This window comes from Pomacea canaliculata, linkage group LG7 (assembly GCF_003073045.1).
Source record: "Pomacea canaliculata isolate SZHN2017 linkage group LG7, ASM307304v1, whole genome shotgun sequence".
Taxonomy (NCBI): domain Eukaryota; kingdom Metazoa; phylum Mollusca; class Gastropoda; order Architaenioglossa; family Ampullariidae; genus Pomacea; species Pomacea canaliculata.
The window spans coordinates 10,577,738-10,603,017 of record NC_037596.1 but is presented as its reverse complement, the minus strand read 5'-3'; the positions used below and the strand labels follow the sequence as shown (position 1 = coordinate 10,603,017).

The window sequence follows — 25,280 nt, the reverse complement described above, 5'->3', positions numbered from 1 at the left end:
TGTCACTTTTTCACATTTTGATTTGATTTAGGAGGGAATAATGGGCAAAAGGGAAAAAGACATTTCTTAGAGGTAACAGTTTTTTTCGCTGGTAAAATAAAATGAATCCTGTCAGGGTACTGTTTGTATAGTACTTAACACATTTTAGCAGTTTGTTACATGTTGTAGACCTGGTCCTCAGCCTTTATGATTTAAGTCTCTTGGCAACTAATGACCCTCCTATATTAGAATTTGAAAGGTCAAAAATAACAAACCTGATGAACACTTGTTTACAGACGGTCATGAACACAAGGGGAGCAGAGAGACAATCTTTGCGGCAAGAGCTGAAGGCAGCCCAAGATCAGCTAGATATGCTCAAGGCCATTCAAAAGCAGATGTTATTTGGCCCTGGCACTTCGCCCAAATCGCGGCCTGACAGCTTTATCTCCATGACCTCTTCAATCTCTGAGACAGGGGAGGCTACTGACAGCGAGCAGACAGAAGATGGTGAGTGCAGATCACTTTGAATGCCTCAGACGACTTCTTCCACTTCCCGTAAGACTCTTAAGAGAGCTCTTGCATTGTTTTTTGATGATGTTACATAACCATTAAGGAGAATGTTGGTAGAACCTCATGCTTCACCAGAATATTCTGCATTGTTTCTTTCCTTTTATACTTTTTTGGTGTCCAGTTCCTGCAGATGTATATGATTAATTTCTATAAAAATTCTATGAAACATTCTAGTTTGAAAACATTGCAATTATTTAGCTAAGGATTTAGGGTAGGGAAGAGTAAATATCTTGCTAAGAAATGCACCAACTAGAATAACTGCAGGGTAATAAACTGTGAAGACACTGAGGCTGTCAGACAGAAGAAAGATTTTGTTAGCCCATGCATCAAGTAGACAGAAAAGGATGAATGAGAGCACAAGAGTGATGAGTGTGATACAGTGTTGCCAGCTGCATCAGGCTTTAAAAGGAACAAGGGCTTTGTGCAGTATTACAATAGTTGCTCACAGCAATAGTTTAAAAAAAGAGGGAAAGAGGTTTCAAGCTTTTGATGTAGATTGTATACCCTCACACACTCAGCACCAAGCACTTCAGTAAGACACTTTGTTTTGTTTTAATCTGTCTGATGCTTTATAACAATGTTTTTTCAGATTCTGGCTCAGTGCTGAAGGTAGCCCAGACTCAGGTGCTAGCCCAAGAAGAGCTTGTTGAGGCAGTGGTGGAGACAGTCACTTCACTGGAGGCCAAGGTCCAGCCACAACTGGCACTGGCTGCACCAGTTCCTCACCAGCAGAACATGGAAGATGACAGCGATGATGGATATGAAATGATTCCCAGGAACCTGCCTCTGCCAGATGATGCCAGTGTCCGGTCGGACATGACAGTGGAGGTCGCCGGGGAGGAAGAGTGTTCATCCTCCTCTGCTGTGGATGAAACGCTGTCTCAAATTTCGACATTTTCGACATCCTCTTCAGAAACTGTGACAGTTGTGCCCTCAGTACCAATGACAACAGACCTAGATGAAGGGGTTGAGGATGGTCCCTCCACCCCAACTCCTTCCCCTACCTCTGTAGCCATGACAACAGTGTCAGAGGGCAGTGAGTTAGGGGAACAAAGGGACAGTGATTTAGAGGGGATGGATGTGGACGATGCATCTATGACACCTGCTCGGGATAGCTCAGGTGAAGACCCTTCTGTGCATTCAGTAGGACTGGACAACAATGTAGAGGAGAAAACAGATGGTAGCTTCCAACAAGTGGATAACCAGGCCAACAATAACAATACTAGCAGCTTGAATGCTGACATGACCGTCCCCATAGAAATCTAGCAGTCGACGTCTTTCATCCTTTGGAATTCACACGAGAACAAGCCAGGTGTTAACTGGTATTATAGCAAGATTATACCCACAACGCCGCTCCTTTTGTTCAAAACAAAAAGAAGACCCTAGCTTCAAGAAGTGCTTTGATGGTCCTGCTTGATGTGCATGCACAACTTAACAGTTGTCTTGGTTATGTGCTAGCACAGGAGGCGTAATTACTCAGAACAGTATCATGTCTGTGAACAGCAAATCTACGTGGACCTCGAGTGTGCTAGCAATGCTGGTGCTTTTGCAGTGTGATGTTCCCCATCTTCCCCACTCTTCGTCTATAAGCCAGTGCAAGAAAAGAAAAAATATATTTACACATTTTTGTGTCACCTGCAAGTATGCAGCAGACTACGCACATGTGACTACATGTTTGTAACCCAGTTCCAGGCACTATGTGGATAGCTAGAGAAGCACTTGTGATGGCCGTGCATACCCGTTGGTAGCTTGCCTGCGTAAAAACATTTCATGCAAGGCCATTCGGTGCTTTCCATTGAAGATGCAGCAATAGAAAAGTTATAGTCACGGCAGAATTCACTGCAAAAGGAATCGCTGGCAGATGAACAGAGCAGAAAGGCTGGCCTTCCAACCAGGTGTCCCCTTTTCTTTGCCCCAGAGCAACTGCCTTGCTTCACCACGTCCGGTATTGAGAAGAGTCTTTTGACTGCCACTGTGTACAAGTTTTGATGGTATTCAGTCAGCACTATTTTCCACGTGTATTCCACATAGGTCTTTTTCCACCTTCCCCACCTTGGGTCTGGAGGCTTGTCATCAGGGTTTGTGGAGAAATGAAAAGACCTGAAGTGGAGCGTCGTGGGTGCCCAGTGCCATGCTAATGCTTGGTCCTGTCAGTTCTCTTACCAGACTGGGGCTTGCAGCTGCAGCTTGTAATTTTTTGACTGCTCAGCTTTTGAGCTGTGAACATGTGATGATCGCAGGCGGCTGGGCCATGCAACTGAGCACAGACATACCCCTTCCCCCCACACACACCCCTCATCTTTAAGCAGACTGCAGTTGGTGTTTGAAAAGGTGGTGTCCAATAGATGTTAGATTTCCTAGCAGCATTATTGCTATTTCTCTCTGGCTTGGCCCTGAGAAGAACATGTATTGACATTTGTTAGACTGGAAATGGTAGCACTAGACACTTGTCTCTCAAGTCATCTTCCATCTTCTTCCTCTGTCTTTCATCCTCACTGTAAGGTTCTTTTGTTGTTTTATGCCATTTTGTGAATTTAAATTTTCCCAATTCAGGACTCAAAAACCTTATTTGTCAAGTTTTTGGATGTCTTGAAGAAGGGAGACAACTTTGAGGACAAAAATATTTAGTAACTATACCTTAGATTTGAAGCCTCAGGCTTGTGTTTGTTTGCAAAGTGGATCTTGCATTTCAAAAGAAAAAAATATATATAGGAAACAAAAGGGACAAGCAGAAGAGCTGAAAGAAAAGACAGAAGAAGAGTGTTCATCATGCTTAAGTCCACCTCAGGGATTGTAATCTTTGCCTTGATGGAGGGTGCAGAAGGTTGGGCTGTTTCATTGTGCCAGCCTGTTCGTATCTAGGTTTTCTTAGTGTACCTGTTATTTAGCAACAAATGTGCCTGTGGGTTTTTCCTGACATGCCTTTGTGAGTTTAGGTTGCTGTTTTTTCAGTAATTTTACCTCTAAAAATGACATTCTTTTACTGTCTGCATATTGTGCTGCAAGCAAAATACTAAAGAATGCCACAGTGCACTCCATGTATCTCTCACTTTTTTCTGTCTCACACTCACACACAAAAAGCAAAGTTTGATGAACAGAAATTAAGTTCAACATAATTTTAACCATGCAAATGTTACCCATTATATTAAAACAGGAACAGTGAAACCATCCAGAACATTAATAACCTTTAAAAGATGTTCTGCTGTTTTATTTTTGAACAAAAAGGTGTCTTCCTGTCCGTTGACATCCAGTGACATCCTAGAGGCATATAGTTGTACCCTTTACTTTAGGTGCATTTACAGATCTACTTCTTTATAACGTTTCTTTCGATTTTTAGGCGATCTCATAATCTCTCACTCATGCCAGATGCTTGCAAGCACAAAAGACTTGGGCACTAATCAGCAAGTATGTGGAAGTGCATTCCGTTTTTTTTAAAATCATTATTAATCATTTCTTCCCCTTCCCCAACAAGAGATAAACCAGCCTGGTCATCAGTTGTGCACCCTCAAAGCCTGTTGCAGTTGAGAGAAGCTAATACTTTTGTTTTGGGTTGTTTTTTTCCAAATTTTCTTCTCTTTATGTCCCTTCTCTCTCTCCTGTCTTCCATTTTGAAATGTTTTTGAGGGACTGGGAGGGAAATAAGAGATATAGTACAACACAATGATAGATGAAATCACCAAATTTGCTTTGTTTCATTCCCACGTACATATCACTTCCATAATCTGTCTTCATGCTTTGAGGTGGTGCTTGTTTTTGGTTGTTTATTTATTTTATTTATTTTTTTTTTTGAAAGGGGGGGGGGGGTGTTTACTTGTTCTCCATGCTGATTTTTTTTTTATTTGTCGATAAAGTATAATTGGAGTTTTTAAAGAGATAGCTCCTGCTGCAGGGATAGAACATGATTAAACCATTCCCTCCCATTTTGCACCACACTGTCTTTATTCCTATCGTCCTATCAGGGTTAGGATGGTGTGCTTCATTGCACTTACCGCCACTGCTGATAGGCACCACAAATATCGCATATGATGATGTAGTGATTCGCATGTTTGGCTGATAGCAAGATCCCAGTAATGACCCTACTGAGAAACTATCCTTTTTTAAATTGTGTAAGAAGTGAAATGAAAGTTACCCGTCTTTCTCTCTACCATGATGTACAGATGTATGTAGTTTTAATGCACTTACACCCGTTACATTCTGCTAAGGTACTACCACGGAGATGTACTTTATGTGATATAATCTTTTTTTTTTTTTCATGACATCCTGGCTTTTTTTTTTTTTTCTTATGCTTTGGTTGGTCACCAGCTACATCATTTGTGGTCTGCCCCATGGGTAGGATATCTAAATCTGCACACAGGGACAGGCTAGCCTTATTGGAGACATCCCAGTATGTGTAACAACTAGGGAACAGTTGGTTATCCTGAAGATGCAATATTTTTCGTGCGATGTTACCCAGAAACTTTAAAAGAAATGAGAGGAGAAGATAAAATGCTATGCCTCTAAATACCCTCCTTTTTTTTCATTTATTATTTTGGTACCTGTATTGGCACTGTGCCATTGCTGCAAGTCTTTTGCCATGTGCTATACGGGTATTCTGTGGGATAACCAGCCTGGAATTTTTCTCAGTTACTCAGTGGGAGGCGTGGGTGGATTTTCATGGTCTCCTGTGCATGTGTGGACGAAAGTCCCATCCCTAGTTATGGCAACCCCATGCTCAGTAGAGGCATGGGTAATGTTTTGATATAATTTGCCAAAAAAAAGGTAAATAGCAATGATATTTGTTACCAGTGCAAGAAACATTCTCAGTAGTGCTGGGTGAAATGCATTCAGAATTATTTTTTGTTCGCAGTGGTTTGCTAAAGTTTTAATGATGATTGTTGAATAATGTGGTTCTGCATGTTGAAATGTTTGTTGTCAGGTGCTGGCTTTTAGTATATGGTGTAGTGAACTGCAGTCTCTTGACTGCAACTGCTGTGGCATTTGAGATTGTAAAGCTACCTGAAAATTCAACTGCTGAATGTTGCAGTGCTGACTTTTAGTCAGCTGCCCAGAGAGAATAGCCATTCTGGATGATTAAGGGAAGGGGGAGTGCATTTTAATTTGTCATCTCCTTCCTTCAACTGCTTTTATGACATTCAGGCTCTTCCCCTTATATCACTTTGTGTGTGGGAGAAAGAGACAAATGAGAGAAAGAAAGAGTGCAAGTGCAGAAGATATAGAGATCCTGCTAATAAAAAATCAGCTTTCGGCAATTTCTTGCTGTGGAGATGTAACATTCCCTACTCAAAACAAAATGTATTCTTTGCTAACAATGGGTTTTCATCCCTAAAAAAGTGCGACAGAATAATAGCATTTTTTTTTTCTCTCAGTCCTCCAGTCAAGACATTCATGTCAAGATTAAGAAGAATGAAGCCCAGAAATGATGTCGGTTCTTGCAAATTGTAATTTATAGACCTCCTCTGCCTTGGATGCTGTGTTTTTGGATTTCATGCCCGTGCTCCCTAATAGGCCAGGGAGCAAATTAATGCTAGGAGGCAGAGTGGGTAACGGCTATGGCTTTTGTAGTGATCATTTTAAAGCTTAATGGAGGTGGGTTAGATGATAATTTGGTGATATTTTTATGACAGGAAATTAGATATTCTTCAGGACATTTTTTCAGACATACTTAGGATAGTGGGCTTAGTGGGAGGTAATTATTGACTGGGGAAGAGGAAGGAGCATCCACAGCAGGCTTGCTCGCCAGTTATTCATCTCTGACTTTTTCCTTCTTCTTTTGGAAGTACATCTACACAGAACTGTTGAGAAATGGTCTAGCACACGTGCCAGCAGACCAGTCGATTGATGTTAGGAGCTTAGCAGCCTCACCGCCATTGCTTTTGACAGGTGTAGGAGCACAAACTCTCGCCTGATTGTATAAAGTAGACCTTGGGCATCTGGAAATGGGAAATAATCCGTACAAAGAAGAAACGGAGCTCTTTCGTTTTTCTTTACGCAGAAACTTTTGTGTAAGGGAGGTTTGTTTTTAGTGTGTGGTGCGATCCTTGTAACTTTTGGTCCAGGTGAGCGAGCGGTGGAGTGAATGCGAGTTAAAGAAAGGGGACAGTACCAAAAGAACATACCTTGTAGAGCTTATGTGAAGTATATATAAATATACATAAATATATATAATTATATATATAACAAGTACAAATATACCTAGACTGCAATGTACAGCTCTTCAAAGATGGAATGCACCTTGTCGTTATATGTTAATATCGTAATAAAGGTGAACTGCGATGGTCATCGCCGTCGTCGTTGTTTTCGTCTTCACCCTCCACCCCCCATTTTGCATCTTGTCACAAACGGTTTGGGTCGTCTCCCACCCCGTTCCCCTTTAGCATGTTTTTTTGTTAAGGGGGGTAGCAAGGGAAGATTATCACGTGTAAATGTACTCTGCATATTGTTGTCACTTTTGGGGGAGCACGCCGCGTGTTGGGCGGCACAAGCGAAAAAATTAATAAAAGATGAGGAGTTTTGGGGGCTCGTGTTCGTTTCCGTCAAGGATGACAAGGGGAGTGATGTGAGTGCGCGCACACCTGTCCACACGAAGGGTTTAAAAAAAAGGAAATTTCGAGAAGGGAGGTGTTTTACGCCCACCCTGCAAGTAATACGGCAAGACAGCCAACAAAGAAAGAGAAATAATCCCCAAGACGAGAGCTGAACCCAAGAGAGCCAACCTTCACTGTGTTGTCGACACCGCTCTTGCGCGAGGGATCTATAACGTAGACCTGTTTCTGTACATGGTAATGTGTATAGGCGTGTATCTCTGGAAAAGTAGGGGTCTGTCTACCCGGATTAGGTCAAAAGTAACTTGCACTGAGCTTTGCCCAATCATTAGGAAAGAAAACATCGCACGCCACTAGACCTTTAACACCATTAAGTGTATCCACGTCGACTTGTTCACGTGGTCAGTGATGGAGTTAAAGTGAATAATTGTCCAAAGCCTTTAAATTTCAATTCCCGTGTTACTGATTTATTTGTACAACTTTTTTTTAATCCGTTATTCATAGAACGTCGCCTTATCTGTGGTGTGGTGTTCAGGACACGATTTAATCTTGACTTTCTCAGTTACCTGTAACCGAACTTAAAAGCGTGGGCCGCCATTCATCTGAAACTAATGGTTAGACCCTGGACACCCACATGAAGCTGGCAAGTCGCCATAGTGGAACTCGTACGGTGATGGTGTTACCTGCTGCTGTTCCGTATTTTTCGAACACTGCTAGGAACTGCTTTAGTCTTTGCCGTTTCTTTCAAAAATGAAAACGTGGGTGTCGATGTGTTCCTCTTCCATGCAGGTTTATATGACATGCAAATATTCCGATGGCTGCGGTAGGATCAGCAAATTTTTGTTACAGCGCGTTTGCAGTCTATTAGTTTTCAGATCATTGCGCATAATTTACATAATTAAACACTGAGCATGTACATTTTAAAGCATTTTCACCCCCCAGACAGTCTCAGTCTTTCTGATTGGGTTACGACAAATGGATCAAATGAGAGAGAAAATGCGTTTCAATAAAGCGACCAAGCACACAGTCTTCTCTGGAAGGACAGAACTCGTGGGAGCTACTACACACTCGTGGTCTGATAGGCCGGCGTTTTCACGTTATCGACGAGGTCGACCATGCTGGTTCCTGCATGATGTGTATCATCAGGGTGAAGAAATTTGTCCAAGCTATGTCTTCCTTTTCCGTCCACTTGTCCTCCAACATTTGCTTCATACCAGCAACCATAGGGGGGATGACGAGGTCAAAGTTTTCAGGGTTGACGCCGCGCCCGATGTGATCTGTGCCGACCTTGTGCAGGATGTCCTCCAGGAGTGGTAGGTCATCTACTTCCAGCCGTGCCATGCATTTCTCAATGATGGTCAGCATGGAGAGGAAGTGCGCGTTGAAGTCCATCGCAGACAGGAACTTGTAACTCGAGGTCAGCTTTATCAGCCTCATCGCCTCTTCGTACTCTGGCAAATCAGTGAGCAAGTTCAAAAACTCGTAGACCCCAAAGCTGCAAACCTTTTCATAGAAACATTTCCAACTTCTGGTAATGACCATCTGATCTTTATCAGAAAAGAATGGACGCTGTTCGCGTACGGTCCTCAGTACTCGCTCCGGGTTATGCTTTGTGCACTTTATGCACCATGGATCCTTCGAGAGTCTGTGGACATTCTTTGTATTGCAGCAGCCCATCTTCCACACATCCATAAGAGAAAAAGCGCCGCCTGCCACACCCTGACTACCCGACATGCATAGGGAAGTCAGGACACTGATTTCACGAATCCACTACTGTTGCCGGTGAAATTGAAGGACAGGTAAGTCGTCGGTCGAAATCGTGAGAGAACTCGAAACGTTCATGAACACCAGGGTCATCGCTACCACTCGACGCCATTGTGATTGCAATTATCGTCACTGATTACGCAATTCCGGGATGACGACATTCTATGGAAATATGACGTAATGTGGTGGGAGGCTAGTGTGTTCCAGACGTAAAAGTCAATAATAATAATAACAACAACATCACGACCTAGGTAGGTCGCACTCGGCGCTGATCAGTAACGATGAACATTGGGTAACAGTGGACGGTTAGATACGTTTTACGCACACTGAACATTATAACGATGAATTACAAAGTAGTAATGTAATGCAACGGATAAAGGTAGACAACGATTGATCGGGGACGAACACAAAAAAGACACGGTGAACCCAATCTATAATAATAATAATAATCATCATCATTATCATCGTCGACCATAAAGCGCATTTACCTGCCTGCAGAAACGTATCGCCCGACGCTAAAATTAACCACGTGTCATGGTCCGTCAGTGAGAATCTCTGGAAGGAGAGGACAACAGAGTCATGAACTACTTACCAAAAAAACATATGCAGTAAAATACATGAAACGAAGTTGTTGGAGACTCGAGATGACGGGAAGAAGGTATTGAGAGTAACTGCGTCATTTTGGTCCCACGACTTCCCCTCCCACTCCTACAGTAAACCCTAATATACACTAACAGTTTCTTTGTCTCATGCATCACGCACACACACACCGCTCAATGCGTGCACGGAGATAAACATTTACATAGAAACGCATAATTTTCTATATATATAAAAGAGAGGAGAGAAAGACATGCAAAAACATACACTCAAAGACATGCGCACACAAACTGGTCAATGTCCAGATGAAACTATATATGTATATATACCTGGAGTGTTTATAATTATCAGGTCAGATATCACACTTGTATTGAAAAATGTAAACCCTAGGGACTTCAAATGCAGAGGGCGAGCCAGCTGCTGCTACAGGTGTGTCGCAATGTCGGACAACTGTTTCACGACCAGCGTCAACGACCAACTCACCTACGTCAGACACGGAACTATCGAATGATGAAACTTGAGACAAAATCCCAGTTGTACAGAACCGCTAGTCCATGAAAAGCTCGAGCTGGTCTGTAGTCAAAACACAGTGGAAAAGAGCCAGAGAAACAGTCCAGCACATCATACAGGTAAATCACGACTGAAAATTGAAGACGAAAACATTTGTTTACACAATGGAAGCACGCGAAAACACTTCCATTAACCAACTTTCTTTAAACACATCGTTATCCACGGTAAAAGTACTGAAGAACTATTACTTGTCTCACGTGACCTATCTTTTATAATGTAATAAAATTAAGGAAATACAAACAACCAGTTCTGTAATAGTACATCCAAAGTGTGTTTTTTAAAATTTTGTTTGTTTGCTTGCTTGCCTTTAATTTTTTGTAAATATTTTATATGTAACAAGGTGTTAAAAAAAGTCTCCAAGAATTTGACCGATGGTGAAGCTGATAAAAAGAGGAACAAGAAACAGAGGAATGTATTAATTTTGTTTGTGTAGAAAGAAATGAAACAAGTTGTGAGCAGAGATTGTAGATTTAATTGTCTACAGTCTGACAATTATATTGTGTTTCTTTTCTTTCAGCCCTGTTCACTGGAGGCAGAAAGAACAAGAGAGAAGGGGACCACGATGTTTCAAAGACCGTTCAAAATATTCCCAGATGCTCACTGTGCTATTGAATTAATTAAATGATTATCAGAACTTGCACGAGACTGTTTTGGGGGGGGATGTATCTTTTAGAGAATAAGACAGATAAGCAAACAGACGTAAAGAAGATAAGAGAGGTTTCATGCAATTTTTTTTTACTCGTACATGTTTTCGCGCTCAATGCTAGTGAATCGATGTACTTAGCAATATCTCGGCCACCTGACTAAATCTCCAACATCGATTGCTACCCGACACCCAGTATCAAATGGATCAATGACCCTAAAATTCATTGCATCAATGGCCCTGTTCTCCTTACAGATAGGCTGGGCAAAAGCACAGATGCTCAAAAATGGTACAGCGCTTGTTTACAGGTATAATGACACTCGTGCAACGCTGCACCTACAGATGGCGCTGGGCAACGGTACTTGCACGCGATTGCCTACGTCATCAGGGAGGCTGGGACAATCAGACGAGCAAGGTGCGATGATAATTGTGTTCCGATACATCAGTCGTCGACAGGTGTTGCTGATTTGGACGTTGTTATTAGTGGATGATGCAGATGGTCAAAGCCAGGGAGCAGTACCTGCCGAGTTAAAAGGTGTCCACCTAAAGCAGGGACAGGTGTGATCGGCCTTTTTGCGGGTGGTTGCGAGAGACGGCGAGGTGATGGAACCTGAGTGATGGCCAGGATGAACCAGAAAATTTGAAAAATTGCAGCTGCAAATATCCAGGTGACAAAATCTTTCCTGTCTACTAGCATAGCACGTAAGTAGTAGTAATAATAACAATTATTATTATTATTTTGCACCAGGTTCGTGCTCGGACCAATACGCTGCTAAAAACACACTCTCTCTCACATACACACACTGGTAATTTTTATTCGGAGTTTATTTAGAAGTCGCTGCACATCGCAGCACTAATGACTACAATCACGAAGCACACAGCATCCTCGACTGGCTTACATACATAAATACTTTTCGGGAAGAGGAAAGGGGAAGGTGATAATTATGCTGGCAAGGGAGGTGTCCTCAAGAGAGGGCAGTTTGGGGACGATCGGAAGGCCATTTGTTTTTTCTCGAAACCAGCAGCAGCTCACACCAGACGACAAAGGGAAATGAAAGTAGTTATAATCTTAAGTTGGGTAATTCAGTAGTAATCACTACAAAAAAGTTTGCTGTCCTATACGGCTGCTAAACTTCTGAACCTTTAACATTTTTGAAATTGTGTGTAATGGAGGCAGGTAAAGTACCAGGATCATCATACTGCGAATATTCATGCATGTAGCTTAACTGGATGCTGCCAAATATATTCGCAGGATGCGACTACCGAGGTCCTCAAGTATGCGTGGGATGGAGACTAAATAGATAAGGCTAGAGAGAAGAACAAATGTTTGGTTGGTTAAAGGGAAAGAAAGAGAAGAGAAAAAATGGGAAGTAAAATGATCAGGACACAAGTAATAATGTCAAAAGATACACAGATCAAACGATAAAAACGACAATGCAGCAAACGGTCATAAGGACACGTAGATAAAGTATAAAATAGTTTATTTGTAGCATGCCGGAAGTATTACACATCATTGTATTTATTTGTATCCGTCTCTTTATCGAAACTTTTATCAGTTTATCATGCGTGAGTTCTTGTAGTTTTGCTTGAGGTTTTCTTGTAGTGGGAGATGGTGCACGAGTGCACACATCATCGCGGTGAATGCGTGGATTGTATTACAGTGCATGTGTCAACACACAAGAATGTTGCACGCAATTTTCTGGTCTCTCTCTCCCAGTCTCTTCAACGTCTTCCTCTCTTAATTTCTCTCTCCTTCTCTTTCACTTTCTTTTTCTCGCCCTCCTGTCAGTCTCTCTTTCCATCTCTCTCCTCCTCTTTCACTTTCTTTTTCTCGCCCTCCTGTCAGTCTCTCTTCCCCCCCCTCTCTCTCCTTCTCTTTTACTTTCTTTTTCTCGCCCTCCTGTTAGTCTCCTTCCCCTCTCTCTCCTTCACTTTCCCTTTCTTTTTCTCGCCCTCCTGTCAAGTCTCTCTTCCCCTCTCTCCTTCCCTCAGTCCTATCTGTCCCCCTTTTCTCTTTTTTCTCTCATTCTGTTCTTTACCCCTCTCTCAATCCATCGCTCTGTCCCTCTCACGTCATTGTCACGCTCCCTCCCTCTTTGTTTTGTATGTGTGAAAGGAGGTTAAAGTTGGGGGCGTGTTCGTGTGTTTGCGTATTCTAGATGTGTGCCTCTACATTTATATATGCGCATTTGTAAAAGCATGTACATACATATTTGTGAATGCATGTTAGGAGGAGAGTGTTTATGCATTTGTTTATGTACATGCATGCATGAAAGAGAGAGGTGTGCATTATTTATATGCGTGTAACTTGTAAGTGTGGACGTGATGTGTAAGTGTGCGTGTGAAAAAATCCGTGCATGCGTTCGTGAAGTCGATCACTTCCTTTCCTTGCCATTTCGCTATCAAAGTGCGACTTACTTCCGTCTATCAGCTTAAGGCGACCTCTTAATTGTGATAATCATGTATACGAAGGAAACTGAGAGCACGTGACCCTTTGTCTACTTCCTCGCTCGCTGGAACTGCGAGATGTCACCCTGCATCACAACAGGCGCATGCGCAGCAGCCAGCAGATCGCGCACGTAACATTAACTCTGTCACACGCACGCGTGCGAACGTGCACGTAAAAGACTCTGTGTGTTTGTTGTGTGTGTGTGTGAACGCTTTCTTTGTTTGTTTTGATTATTGGAAAATAGTCCTCGTATCGCTGCCTGCAAAAATCGGATGCAGCCCGGTTTCAGTCACGTGACTCTCGCATCAGCTCCAAAGAGCTCATTCGTCAAAGCACAGCGCCTCAGCGACGAGGTTACATTACATAAAGGACTTCATAGACACAGATCGAGACAAAGTCAGAAGCAGACGACAGACAGAGACACGAAGACAGTGAGAAACAGAGACAAACAGAGACAACTTGGGACAAGGAGACAAAGAGAAGCAGCGCCACAGAGAGCGTGAAGACAAAGACAAAGGAAAGAACGCCATGCATCTCCTTCAGTTGTTTATGTCGACGACCCAAAGATGATTCACAGCAAGGTAAGTGACTATAATTATGATAACAGTAACATTTTTCACAACAATCTTCGGTGGCCACCCACCACCTGCAGTGCAACAGGTGCAAAGACCGCTGCGCTTGTACCTGCAGTAGTAAGATTCTGTTGCCATGACATTGAGTTCTGGTCGCGTGCTCTTGTGGACTCTCATTGTGTCATCGTCGTGTTATCAGTGTGTAGCCCGACACTAGATGTATTATTACATGCAGACCTTCAGTCACAGCAGTGCTTGAATATTCATAGCACGTAACATTTATGAAGATTTCTTGCTCTGACATCACTGAGGTGATTTCTACTTTCTAAACTGCTGTTCAACCTCGTGCTTGTCCATAAACAATGTTAAAAGGATGGATGTGTGGAAGACAGGCTGATGCAATACAAAGAATATCCACAGACTCTCGAAGGATCAATGGTGCATAAGGTGCACAAAGGGTAACCCGAATGGATGGGCAGCTAGAAGAACACGAACGAGTGATGACAAAATGACATAACCGAAATTATTCTTATTAAATACAATATTATCAATAATAATAAAGTGTTTGTGTAGCGCGGTATCCAGACACGTGTTGCTTCACAGACAGAAGTTGATAGAGAAAGACTCTTATAAAAATAAATACTCTCCCTCTCTCGCAAGACACAAACACATGCAGATGTTACTCGCTGGAGATTTACGTTTGATTTTTGTAGGACGAACTATTGATTCCCTTCACCATGGTAACGGTCTGCCATCAACATGCTAGTCGCTTTTTTAAGAGCTTAAGTGCGCTGGGATTTTTTAAAAAATCTATTAATGTGTGTATTTGCGTGGAGCCGGTGGAGGATAATTTGTGCATGAGTGTGTCGTCTCTGTGTGTGTGTTTGCACGCGCGCACGCTCAAGCGCATAGTGTGTTCCGTTGTGTCCGCGCGCGTGCCTCTGTGTGCGTTTTCTTGCCTCTGTGTGTGTGTGCGCCTCTGTGCTCGCTTGTGTGTGTTTGTGTGTGTGTGTGTGTGTTGTGTGTGTGTGTGTGTGTGTGTGTGTGTGTGTGTGTGTGTGTGTGTGTGTGTGTGTATACGTGTGTGAGTGTGTGTGAGTGTGTGTCTCGGAAGAATGCGATACTTGTATTTCCTCTTGTACGGTGAAGTGCACTGCCTGGGCTTTTTTTTGTGTTGTAGATTTTATGAGAGATATAAGCTGTGACCGTTTAATGTGGTTCGACAGTGTGCAGCCAAGCTTGTTTGTTTGCCCCTCACGAGACTGTGGGCCCGGAAGCACACCACACCGCTAAACTGCATCGCTAACGCCAACCAGTCTGTACAATAAACTGTTTGTGAAATATCAGCAGACATATTGACTAACCGATCTAGCTTTCATGCTACAGTTGTACTACATCCTGCCTTTGATCACCTGATTTCCCAGAGAGATATTTGCTGAAATATTAGCAAAACACAGCTTTTAGCTTCTTTTTTGTGTAAGCTATTCAGCTAGCGCAGCATTCAAGTTACGAACGAGTTTCCAGAGACATAGAAGTCGAGAAACATCATTTTTAGCATCATTTACTCAAAATTGTATCTTTCTGTTTACATAAAACATTACAAGAAAACTTCGAAATATCACAAACATCTTTTAAAAATATCTGCCACATTTGTTTGTATATAACTAGAATTTCTAAACTAACAAGCCTTGTTGCAGCTCATTATTAGCTATTTAAGTCGTAAATTGGACCTTTTTCAACAGGGGACCGCCAATAGGTCGTGGGAACTTTCTGTTGCTGGGAAAGCTGGGAGACCGTGTTTTTCTCTAAATTTAGGGATTTTTTGTTGTTGTTTTTGTATTTTTTGTAACGGCGGTTCGCATTTTCTTGATGCCTTTAAAGTCAGGTACACATGGACTAGTTATGTAGAGAAAGAAGGGCATACACTGCCCTGCACGGGTATCGAGCCTGGGACGCTGGTCCTCTAAACAGTCGGCAATCCGCTTTACCCCCAATGTTACAGTGTCCCTCCCTTGAGAACTTATGTTCTAATAGTCACTCATGCTATTCGTGGAGGATGACTTCATTGTACGGTCAGCGTTACTGCGTTTAGACATCGTAGAGCAAAAGTCAGTTGAACAACGCAGTTGTCTGGTTACGTGATCAGAGTTCAAAGGTCACTTGCAGTGAAATGCCATGTGATCCGAGTGCAAGCTCGGATATTCGCATGCACGTAGGGCCTGAGGTCACACACTGTAACCACTTGATTTTTTTTTTTAAGCTCTGTCTCATTGCTCTCCAGCATCCAATTTGTGCATTCCTGCGAGTCAAAGCTTGATCATTATTTCACTTTTTATTTTTATAAACGCTGATGTATGAGCATGTAAAGCCACCATTTTTGTAAGTGCTTAATGACATCATCAGAATCCCGTAGAGTAAGTGTCGAGTCCTGGCTTCTACTGTGCTTTGCATTATACACAATCATCTCACCTCTCAGTAAATTAACCAATTACCTCTCATAACCATGGGTCAGCCGATAGAAGATTCACCGCTGGTCCAAATAAGTGTTTAACAGCTTTTATTTATTTACTTCACCAGGTTGCGAGAATGTTCAGCAGATCACTTTTTATGATCCTGGTAGATATTGTTGATGCTACATTACACCAGGCACTTTGTCTGCAACCGATGTAAAAGTATCCCGGTAAATATAAGATAAGACTTTATTTATCCCAGAGGACAATTAGAGACAGCTCTATATGGACACTGAAAAACAAAACAACAATACCACAACATATTCATATCTGATGCACCAGATCAACTCTCATACATTCACGGTGCAGGCTTTCATAGGAGCTACATTCATTCTTTTCAAATCCTCAAGTTAATGTGTTGGGTAAAATGATTTACAAGTTGGCAGTAGCAACACTACTACAACAACTACAATCAATTTCTACTGTAATACTGTTACAAAATTTAAGAATTACTAGCTGTCTGTATACTCTTTCAGTTCAAACTGCGAATAACATTTTGTAGATAAGCTACAAAATCGTTATGCTCCATATATATTTTTTTATCTATTTGGATTTTGTTGATTTTTGTTTTTAGTATAAGGGATGATTTAAAAATGTAGCCAGAAAAAGCAACAGGAAAAATTATCTAAATAAACAGGAAACATATCGAGGAAGTGGACATTTCTCAAGCAGTTTATCACTGACTGCACCCAAGACTGCAGCAGTCTCACTCGCTGGCGACACTGTGTAACATACTCAGAGGTTTCTCAGCTTAGCCTGTCATTATGTATCATATCTCTCGAGTTGACTAGAGTACCTCCACTTCAACACTTTACATGGCCAAATAGTATCTCTCATTTACAAACTGGAAAACTTGTTGAAAAGCTACTTGATGGTTTTGTTTACAATGAAACGAAATGCTCTGAAATATATCATAGCATCAAGTCCTCACATGATCTGTCCTTATCAAAGATGAACACATCTGTGATGAGGCTTTTTCCTACAATAATTCAAATTAATTATAAGTAATGATGCCTACTTTTGTTTGATATTATTTCAGATTCTGACACCGAGAAGGAAAAATCACTATTGATTATGTCCTCCGTGGAAAATGCCAGCTTCGTGGAGGCCTTCGACACCGTCATCAGGAGGAAGAAAATCAACCGCGCGGCCATTTTGGATCACCAAGGCAACAGTCTGGTTATCATGGCCGGCTGGAGGGTGTTGCCAGACGAAGGGATGTCCTTACTGAGGGCACTAAGGTCAGCCAGACGCACTGAGATGTGGAAGCTGCGGCTCTTTGAGGAGGAGTTCATGTGCTTCCCTTGCGATGAGAAGGAGACAATCCTGGGCAGGTCTCACCTCACCGTCCTCGTGGCCCACCTGACTCGGAAGTACATCGTGGTGGGCCTCGCACGTCGACACACCTGGTTCCTGTCTGCACGAGATGAAAACAGTGTGGACAGAAATAGAAAAGGATAAAGAATAAATCGGATTTCAGGACAGAATTCTAATTAAATACAGACAAATAAAGGTAAAAACACTCACCACAAAGGTTTCAAGTGCCTCAAATCAAATGATAGAGGAGAACGGAAGTGTATTTCTCTTCCAACACCTTTATTTGGCTAAGATATTGTTCCACACTAGCAACATTGTCTTAAACGCTGAGATTACAAATGCAATAAGTGTGACAAGCATTGTTCTGAAACTTATGGACAGACTGTGGTTCAGTGTGAAGCCGCCATATTGGTACTCATAAATAGATAAGCTCAGTAAATTGAATGACTTGCCAATTTATTTTCGTATTTTTATAAACTCTTTTTTTTTTTTGCTTTCTTGGACTGCATTAGATCTTTGATTTCAAAACTTAGGAGGTGGATGTCAGTATGTTCATGTGCGATGCTGGTTTATATGATGTTAAGTGTAGTAAGATGGCTGTGTTGTGGCTCAAGCAAGTTGTATTATTACACCACGCACAAATTATTTCGGGAATCAATCATGACAAGTCACAGTAATTAGCTGTCACATTCCTATAAGTATGACAAGTAGCGGTGACCAAAAGGGAAGAAATAAAATTAGCAACTCACGACGGTCATCACACACAAGACACAAACATTTAATTAATTACTGACAACAGAATTTTACACGTGGCCCTTCCAGCGTGGAAAAAAGACATCTAGCTACAGTATCCCTTTGTCTTGTGGAGGATATGGAATGTAAGCAAGTGTTTTAAATGTTATCCTGTACATAATCTGCATGATTCATTTCTCGAGATCATGGCGAGAGGAAACGCTGGGCTGCACATGCGCGGACGGGGTCAAGGCTGCATGACTTGGTTACGTCACGATGTCGGTGGGTTTTTTTCAGTTGTCGGTGTTTAATGCTTGTAAACATGATTGTTGGTGCAATTGACTGATTACAGAACCAAAATAAATATTATTTCTTTTGCTTCTTTCTTATATTATTTTTATTTATTATATTATTATGTCATTGAATAGACTTCACTATTCCTTACAGAGTAAAACCTCGATTTTAAATTAAAAGTCAAATCGAGGAATACCTTCTCTCATGGAAACACTTTTATTTTCTTCAAATTACATCCAAAGAAAGTATGGTAAACACCACATATCACAATCCTGTCTAAATATATTATGTCATAAAAGGGAAACAGTTGAGCAGCAAGGCTCTTATCGTTTTCATACAGTTCTTTATTTCCCGGTGAGGATGAATTCACCCAAGTTGTCTTGTGCGATGCGTCCGTATTAGCAACACAACACATTTCGTATCTTATGTTATTTATTTTTACTTGTTCTTTAATTCTTACACTATATTTTCCTTCGTTGTTTGTTATATTCTTTCTTTGTCTCTTTCTTTGTGTCTTTCTCCTATCATATAATTTTTCTGTTCATGTTATTTTTTATGTTGTTGATTCTTTCTGCATTTTTTTTTTGTTCCCTTTTTTTAAAATGTATCTTATATATTTATATCTTTAATTTGTACCTTTATTCCTTTCGTCATTCAGAGTAAAAAGTATACAGGTTTAACCCCGTTCAGATATGCCTTTGTAGGAATCTTGGCGAAGTATATAGTATCTAGAATAAACAACGTGTTCCTAACGACCTATAGTAACCTAAGTGTGTACGCATGTCCCTAACAACCTCTGTTGACCAAGGTCTCACACCTGTTGCTGTTAATTAAGAGCCTTTTCCGCCCTCCATCCCTTATATTAATATTTTTTCTTTAGATCCCTTGGCCTACCATTCCGTGTCAAAGAAACATATGTTCTTCCCGTTACAATTCTGCCCAGCATTCAGAAAAACACAAAGACTTACAGGAATAGCTTTTATTAGCTGAGAATGAAAGGATATTTATTATACAAGGGATGTAACTCAAGGGACGGCCAACACTTGTATAGTGCAACCCTCACCTGCATCATTAGTCCCTAGACTACAGCAATCTTACTTTCTTCTGTATTAAAGTGTTATAAAAGTAATTAATAATTCCAAAGACTGTCACATGATATCTCAGTATTGTCATTAATATGATTAATCTACTGACTAGTGACTTACCCAGTACTTAAGTATAAGTAAGAAGTAAATAGAATAATTATATTATCAACTATAGTCTATGCATACATAATTATCTAACAAAAATCATGCAATAGGTATACACCACCATTATCATAATTAACTGAGTACTGATCTACCCAGTTCTTCGTTATGAAGCAGGTATAACAATTACATATAATAATTACACCAATCAGTGGCGTATGAAGATGTTCGGCGTTGGGGGGGCAAACTCCCTGCTGACAGTGAACGGCGTTCGCAATCGCACATTACGTAAAAAAGGATGGGGGGGGGGGGGTACTGCACGCACGCACGTACACAGTGGTAGCATCACAACACGCTGCTTTATTGTTAAAAGGCAAAGCAGCATTAAATAAGAAAAAACAAATTAAAGAATGACTCCCCGGCTAAAGCATTCACAAGAAATGTGATAAACGTTATAATCATATAAATCATATTAATCAAGGTTGGCAAGTCAGTGTTCCAAAAAACTGCGTCTTCTGTGATTTCTATTAATGAACTCCATTGCAGATCAACCCTCTCTTTAAATACATGCATAATGAGACAGTTATTCAAGCGCGTTTGTGTCATGGAACTTCTCAGGTATGTTTTTGTTTGTTTTAAGGCAGAAAAACTGCGTGGAAAAACAAAGGTAAAGATTAATTAAGCCTACTCACCCAACGGCTCGTGACACGCTTTGTTCTATCTCACAACAAACGCGGGGAAAATACGCTGGTTGCTGGAACCCTCTTCTAGACACCACGTACGCCAGTTCCAGCGACAGTACACAGCACGTGGCAAACCCCCGACTACTCCCAGAGACGGGCACAGGCCTCTCCACCACCGCAAAAACTCCTCTTCCGCCCCGCAGTCCTCCCAGTCCTGTGTGGCAGGTTTCTATAGGCTTCGAGAAACCTCCAGAACCTTTCCCTACCCACAGGGACCAGCGTCCGCGAGATAATCCACGTTACTAAGAGACACAGCCCTATACCTGAACTTGGTGTCCGCACACCCTGGGAAAATAGCCCCATCCACCCCAAAGAGAATCAAAGAGACCAGAGAGGAAGGGACGCAAGGCTACCCTATAATTAAGGACCATAAACTGGCCAGACCACCGTGGCCAGGGGACGAAACTAGGTGGGAATGGCCGCAGGACCAGCCCTTCCTCGCTCCGCTACCCGACGGTGCTGAGCCAGCGATGCGACACGTTCTATGGCCATCTACCAAAACACGGACACATATATACAAACCAAACAGTATAACACAGATAACTTATGTTGAGTACCAGCCACAGTCGTTGATGATAAAAGAGTGCCCTTGTGTAGTTTTAGAAATGTTACTTATGCACTTCCCCCTGAGTCGTAGATAGCAATAATACCAGTCTCTCTGTCTCTAAACAAAACTACCAATATAGGGACTCAGAGTCTTTGCCTTACTTATGTGAAGTCAAAGCCGTCAATTCGCACTAAACCGTTGGTGTCTAGTAAGATGGAAGTCCTCGTGTTTCGCTAGCTTTTCACAAAGTGTAAGGGTTCCTGTCTGATTGGCAAGACTGGGGTATTGGTATGCAACAATTCGTTACTGGCTTTCTGTGTTCCCCATGGCCAGTGCGGCCCCTTTTGGTTGTAAGCGATAGCAGATAATTTTAGGGTGACAGCGAGTGGATGGGGAATGTTTTATGTTGGTCAAAGGAAAACCGCCAAAGAAAAGGCGTCGCATTATGGGGGAGGGGGGAGGGAGACCACACTCGATGTACCGATGTACTGTCCGGCTGCTTTCTTCGCTCAGGCTTCAACACAGCCTGCAATTAGCATGGCAAACAATACCAACGGACTGTCCCCGATCTGATCGTCAGAGGTGTTAGAGCCTCCACTTGCCTCAGGGCCCGCTTTTGTGACGGTGATGACCGTCTCCTCTCTACGTTCCCCTACCTTTCTTAGTTCTTGGCTCTTTGTGAGAATTACGTCTCAAATATTGGGGGGGCAAAAGGATATTCCTGCCCCCCCTGTATTTTCCTTGGGGGGGCGGCTGCCCCCGCTGCCCCCCTGGTTCCTACGCCACTGCCAATATGACAATCCACTAAATAAAAATGTCCAAAGCCTTAGATATATACGCCTCATAATTACATACAATAATTAAATACACTAATCTTCAGATCAGTGATGCTAACAGCGATTTCATAAGACTAGATAAGAGAATTACAATAATGTCTGACATCATTCATCGTATAGCGCCACAGCTTTCAATATTAACTCATTATTTTGCCACCATCTGCGCAACACGAATGTTGACCGAGGCAAGATATAAAGAGACATATAGTCTAGTTATAACTCTGTGAAAAAACCATTCCAATAGGTTGGTGAGATAACGAGCTGACACACACACACACAGAGGGACACATAGACACATAATATTAACCACTTCCTCCAGTCAGTAGACCATACCTCCCACGTACATCGTCAAACCCAATCTGCTCATTGAATAAAATGTATTTCTAAAGCAATAAATAAATAAACACTAAAAGTAAACTAACATTTGAAATTTAAAGTATATCGTATTGCGAAAACCGTTGACCTGTGAACCGAAGAGGGACAGACGGCGGTAAGTATCGTGAGAGCTCATCAAACACCGTGCGCATTAAAAAGGTCACAATGTCGATGAATAAAGAAATATAACCTCTGAAATAAACTACATGGAACCACCCAGACTTACACTGAAAAAGACAGGACTACTTTCACGGGAAAGTTGTAACGGCTGTGACCCCCTTTGGGTCGATGGGACAGAAGCAGCAGCTGGCTTGAGTGTTGTAAACATGTTCGCCTTCCAAGGAGGCAGAATGATGAATTATTCCGAAGAGCACGAAGAGGCAAATAACTGCGACAAGAATCTGATGACTGACACGGGAATGGTTGCATTGTGTTCGCACTCTTGCCACATATAACTCGAATCTTTGCGCATCAGTCAACGCGAGAGTTAGGAAAAACAATGGTATTGCAAACAATGATACCCATTCTAAAGGATACATAGATAAGCCTCTCCTTTCTATTTTTATTTGTTTATTTTTTAGTCCATCTGGTCTTTGTCCCGTCGGTCTATCTGCCTCTTCACTGTAATTAGAAAAAAAATTCCATTACTCTATTCTCTATTCAATAATTAGTTTTTTCTTCATTCTTTTATTTTTCATTTGCAATTATCGTCAATTTGATACATTTACACAAAACCTCATCAGTCTGGTTCCTAGTAGCTATAAAAATATAGACACCACACACAATATTCGTAAAAATACAATGAGCAACAATTACTCCTTCAGTCTGGCCACTTTCCTCTCTGCTTTGACACCTCTCATCTTCGCCATATTACAAACGTTAGGCCGGCCTGAACTTTGCAGATGCAAGGGACATAAACGCGTCTTGCTATCCTTGAAAGGGAGGTAATAATCCCGTCTGATTCGAAGATTTGTAGCCTTGTATAGCCATAACTGTCGACCGCACTCAAGATGCAGTATGCGTAAAACATGCTAAAAGGTCGTTCTGAAATGTCACGTGAACTGTTCATGTGGTACTATAATATTATGGGGTACAAGTTTAATTCTGTTCGCCAGTGACAGAAGGAGAATAACATGCCTCAGGCATCATTAAGTTCTTGACTACAGGTACGAGCCCATTGACCAGAGGTGAGCTGAGCAGATTGAACATTGATGAATGAGTGTGGGGTTGTGTGCCGTTGATGAACTAACCTTAATGAACCCTGTGATAGATGTTAGCTCTTGAGTTAGCTTCTGTGCATCTATTAAAATTATGTCCGGCAGTAAGGTTGATGCTGTCGCGTGTTCCTAGAAAATGTCTTCTACCCCCATAAATAAATGTTTTGACATCTTTAAGTGTGTTTAAATGTATCTCTCCCCTTCTATCTCCTCTGTGTGTGTGTGTTATGCAAGAGAGAGAATTTGAGTGTGTGGTGTGCGTATGTTTGAGAATGAGAAAAAATGTTATCTATGGCAAACCTAAACATTGTATATTGAGCATTATCTATATATATATATGCCAACCGTTTGACAGAAAATGAACAGTTCAAACAAATGAAAGAGGAAAACAAAGAAACCAACACAAGAACAGAAGGCGGAGGAAGCCACTCTACTCCTGATGTAACTGGTGATCAATAGTTCAAGCCTGTCAGCTGGCGCAGTCGCTGGGAGTGAGGTCCCCTGCCTGTGTCAATTAATTAATCATCACTATGGTAACCCCCTGGAGGAGGAGGTGTAGACTTTACTGCCATTGTCTAAAATGCTCAGTGCCTGACTACGCATGTTTATGTCGTAACCTTGGTGACAGGCTCAAATTTGGTGGTGATGATTGTGGTGCATCATGGTGCCGATATCAATCTCCACGGGATGTAAAGGATTTTCTGCTCTGTTATTTATTATGTATGCAACAGAAAACTGTAGATACTCGAAATTGTCTGCAGTAGCTGTCATTTTTATCAGCTATGTCTTCACCTACAGCAAAGTTATTGCAATCGTGATTTCACAATCGTCTTCACAATCACACAGACCAAACAGACAGGACACCCATGTTTCTGTTTCAAAATGGCGTGCTCTGCTTTGGGACTAAACTATTTTTTTAGATGTCAAAAGCTTCTTTCATACCAAGCAACCGGCGTGAGTTGAATATATTCATGGATTTTTTTTCCCCCCGTGGAAAGGTAAATGAAGGTAAGCACTGGTCCTGAAGGAAGAGGAGGGCGGGGACTGTTGGTGCACAGCCTGCAGATGGCGCATGGGAAGGATATTGCTGAGATGTACAGGTGGGGAGCGAGTTGATGTTATCAAAGTGTTCACAAATTGATTTCTTTTACGTGCAGTCCTACTGATGGTGTCGACTCCTTGCAGGCTGCACTGCATGTTGCTTGGCGGCGGTGGACATCTGGATCCTGGCCTTGCCTGCGCTTCACAGGCCGACTGGACGGACGGTTGATCGGCGGGTCGACCAAACAAGGTTTTATTTGTTTATATACTTTCGCTTTTCTTGCTTTATATCGCTGCGTTGTATTAATATTGAAGTATGAAATAGTTTTCACCACAAACGTAACATACCATGCTGCATCCTCCTATTCCTCCTCCTCCACCTCTTCCTCATTCTCATCATGATAAAAGATGCTATAGTTTTGGCAGTAAATATAATAGTTTCCTCAAACGACACATAACAACAATAACAACAATAACAACAATAACAACAATAACAACAATAACAACAAAAACAACAAAAACAATAATAATAATAGAAGAAGAAAGACATTAAAACACAGCACGGACAGTTTGTCCTGGATCCCAGAACTGATGGGAAGCCAGTGCAGAAAACGAAGTAGAGGGGTGCCGTGGTCCCGTTTCCTAGTTCTAAACACCAGCAGTTTATTTCTTTGTGAAGAAGGTATACAGGGCAAAGTGCAAGCAAGGACTTACCGAAGTAGAACAAACTCACAGACAAGAGTGTTGGTAGCGCGTGTAGACTAAAATAACCCCCTGCTACTTTCAATGCCTAAT

The 25,280-nt window shown here is 41.8% G+C and overlaps 3 protein-coding genes and 1 long non-coding RNA gene across 12 annotated transcripts in view; 3 read left to right on the top strand and 1 right to left on the bottom strand.

Moving 5' to 3' along the window:
• Nucleotides 1-7,059, top strand: part of LOC112567754 (rho guanine nucleotide exchange factor 11-like) — a 28,479-nt gene extending 21,420 nt beyond the window's left edge. For all 3 annotated transcript variants that reach the window (XM_025244558.1, XM_025244559.1, XM_025244557.1), the window contains 2 exons: nucleotides 276-486; nucleotides 1,139-7,059. In XM_025244558.1, coding sequence (XP_025100343.1) covers nucleotides 276-486; nucleotides 1,139-1,815 — 888 coding nt within the window. In that variant the 3' untranslated portion in view covers nucleotides 1,816-7,059. The remainder of the gene's footprint in view (nucleotides 1-275; nucleotides 487-1,138) is intronic.
• A 1,124-nt stretch (nucleotides 7,060-8,183) lies between these two features.
• LOC112568534 (leghemoglobin-1-like) lies at nucleotides 8,184-8,825 on the bottom strand. Its single transcript, XM_025245852.1, has one exon. The coding sequence runs from the start codon at nucleotides 8,823-8,825 to the stop codon at nucleotides 8,184-8,186; it is 642 nt and encodes a 213-aa protein (XP_025101637.1).
• A 4,400-nt stretch (nucleotides 8,826-13,225) lies between these two features.
• On the top strand, nucleotides 13,226-18,627 carry LOC112568758. Its single transcript, XR_003100175.1, has 2 exons — nucleotides 13,226-13,695; nucleotides 17,236-18,627. It is a non-coding gene; the product is annotated as an uncharacterized LOC112568758 (long non-coding RNA).
• Nucleotides 18,628-23,328: 4,701 nt separating this feature from the next.
• The window catches only part of LOC112569141, a 31,736-nt gene continuing 29,784 nt past the window's right edge, over nucleotides 23,329-25,280 (top strand). For 2 of the 7 annotated variants that reach the window (XM_025246841.1, XM_025246842.1), the window contains exon 1: nucleotides 24,468-24,735. The gene's annotated coding sequence lies outside the window, so the exon portion shown is untranslated. The other 5 variants (XR_003100311.1, XR_003100312.1, XR_003100313.1 and 2 more) reach the window with 5 other exon arrangements.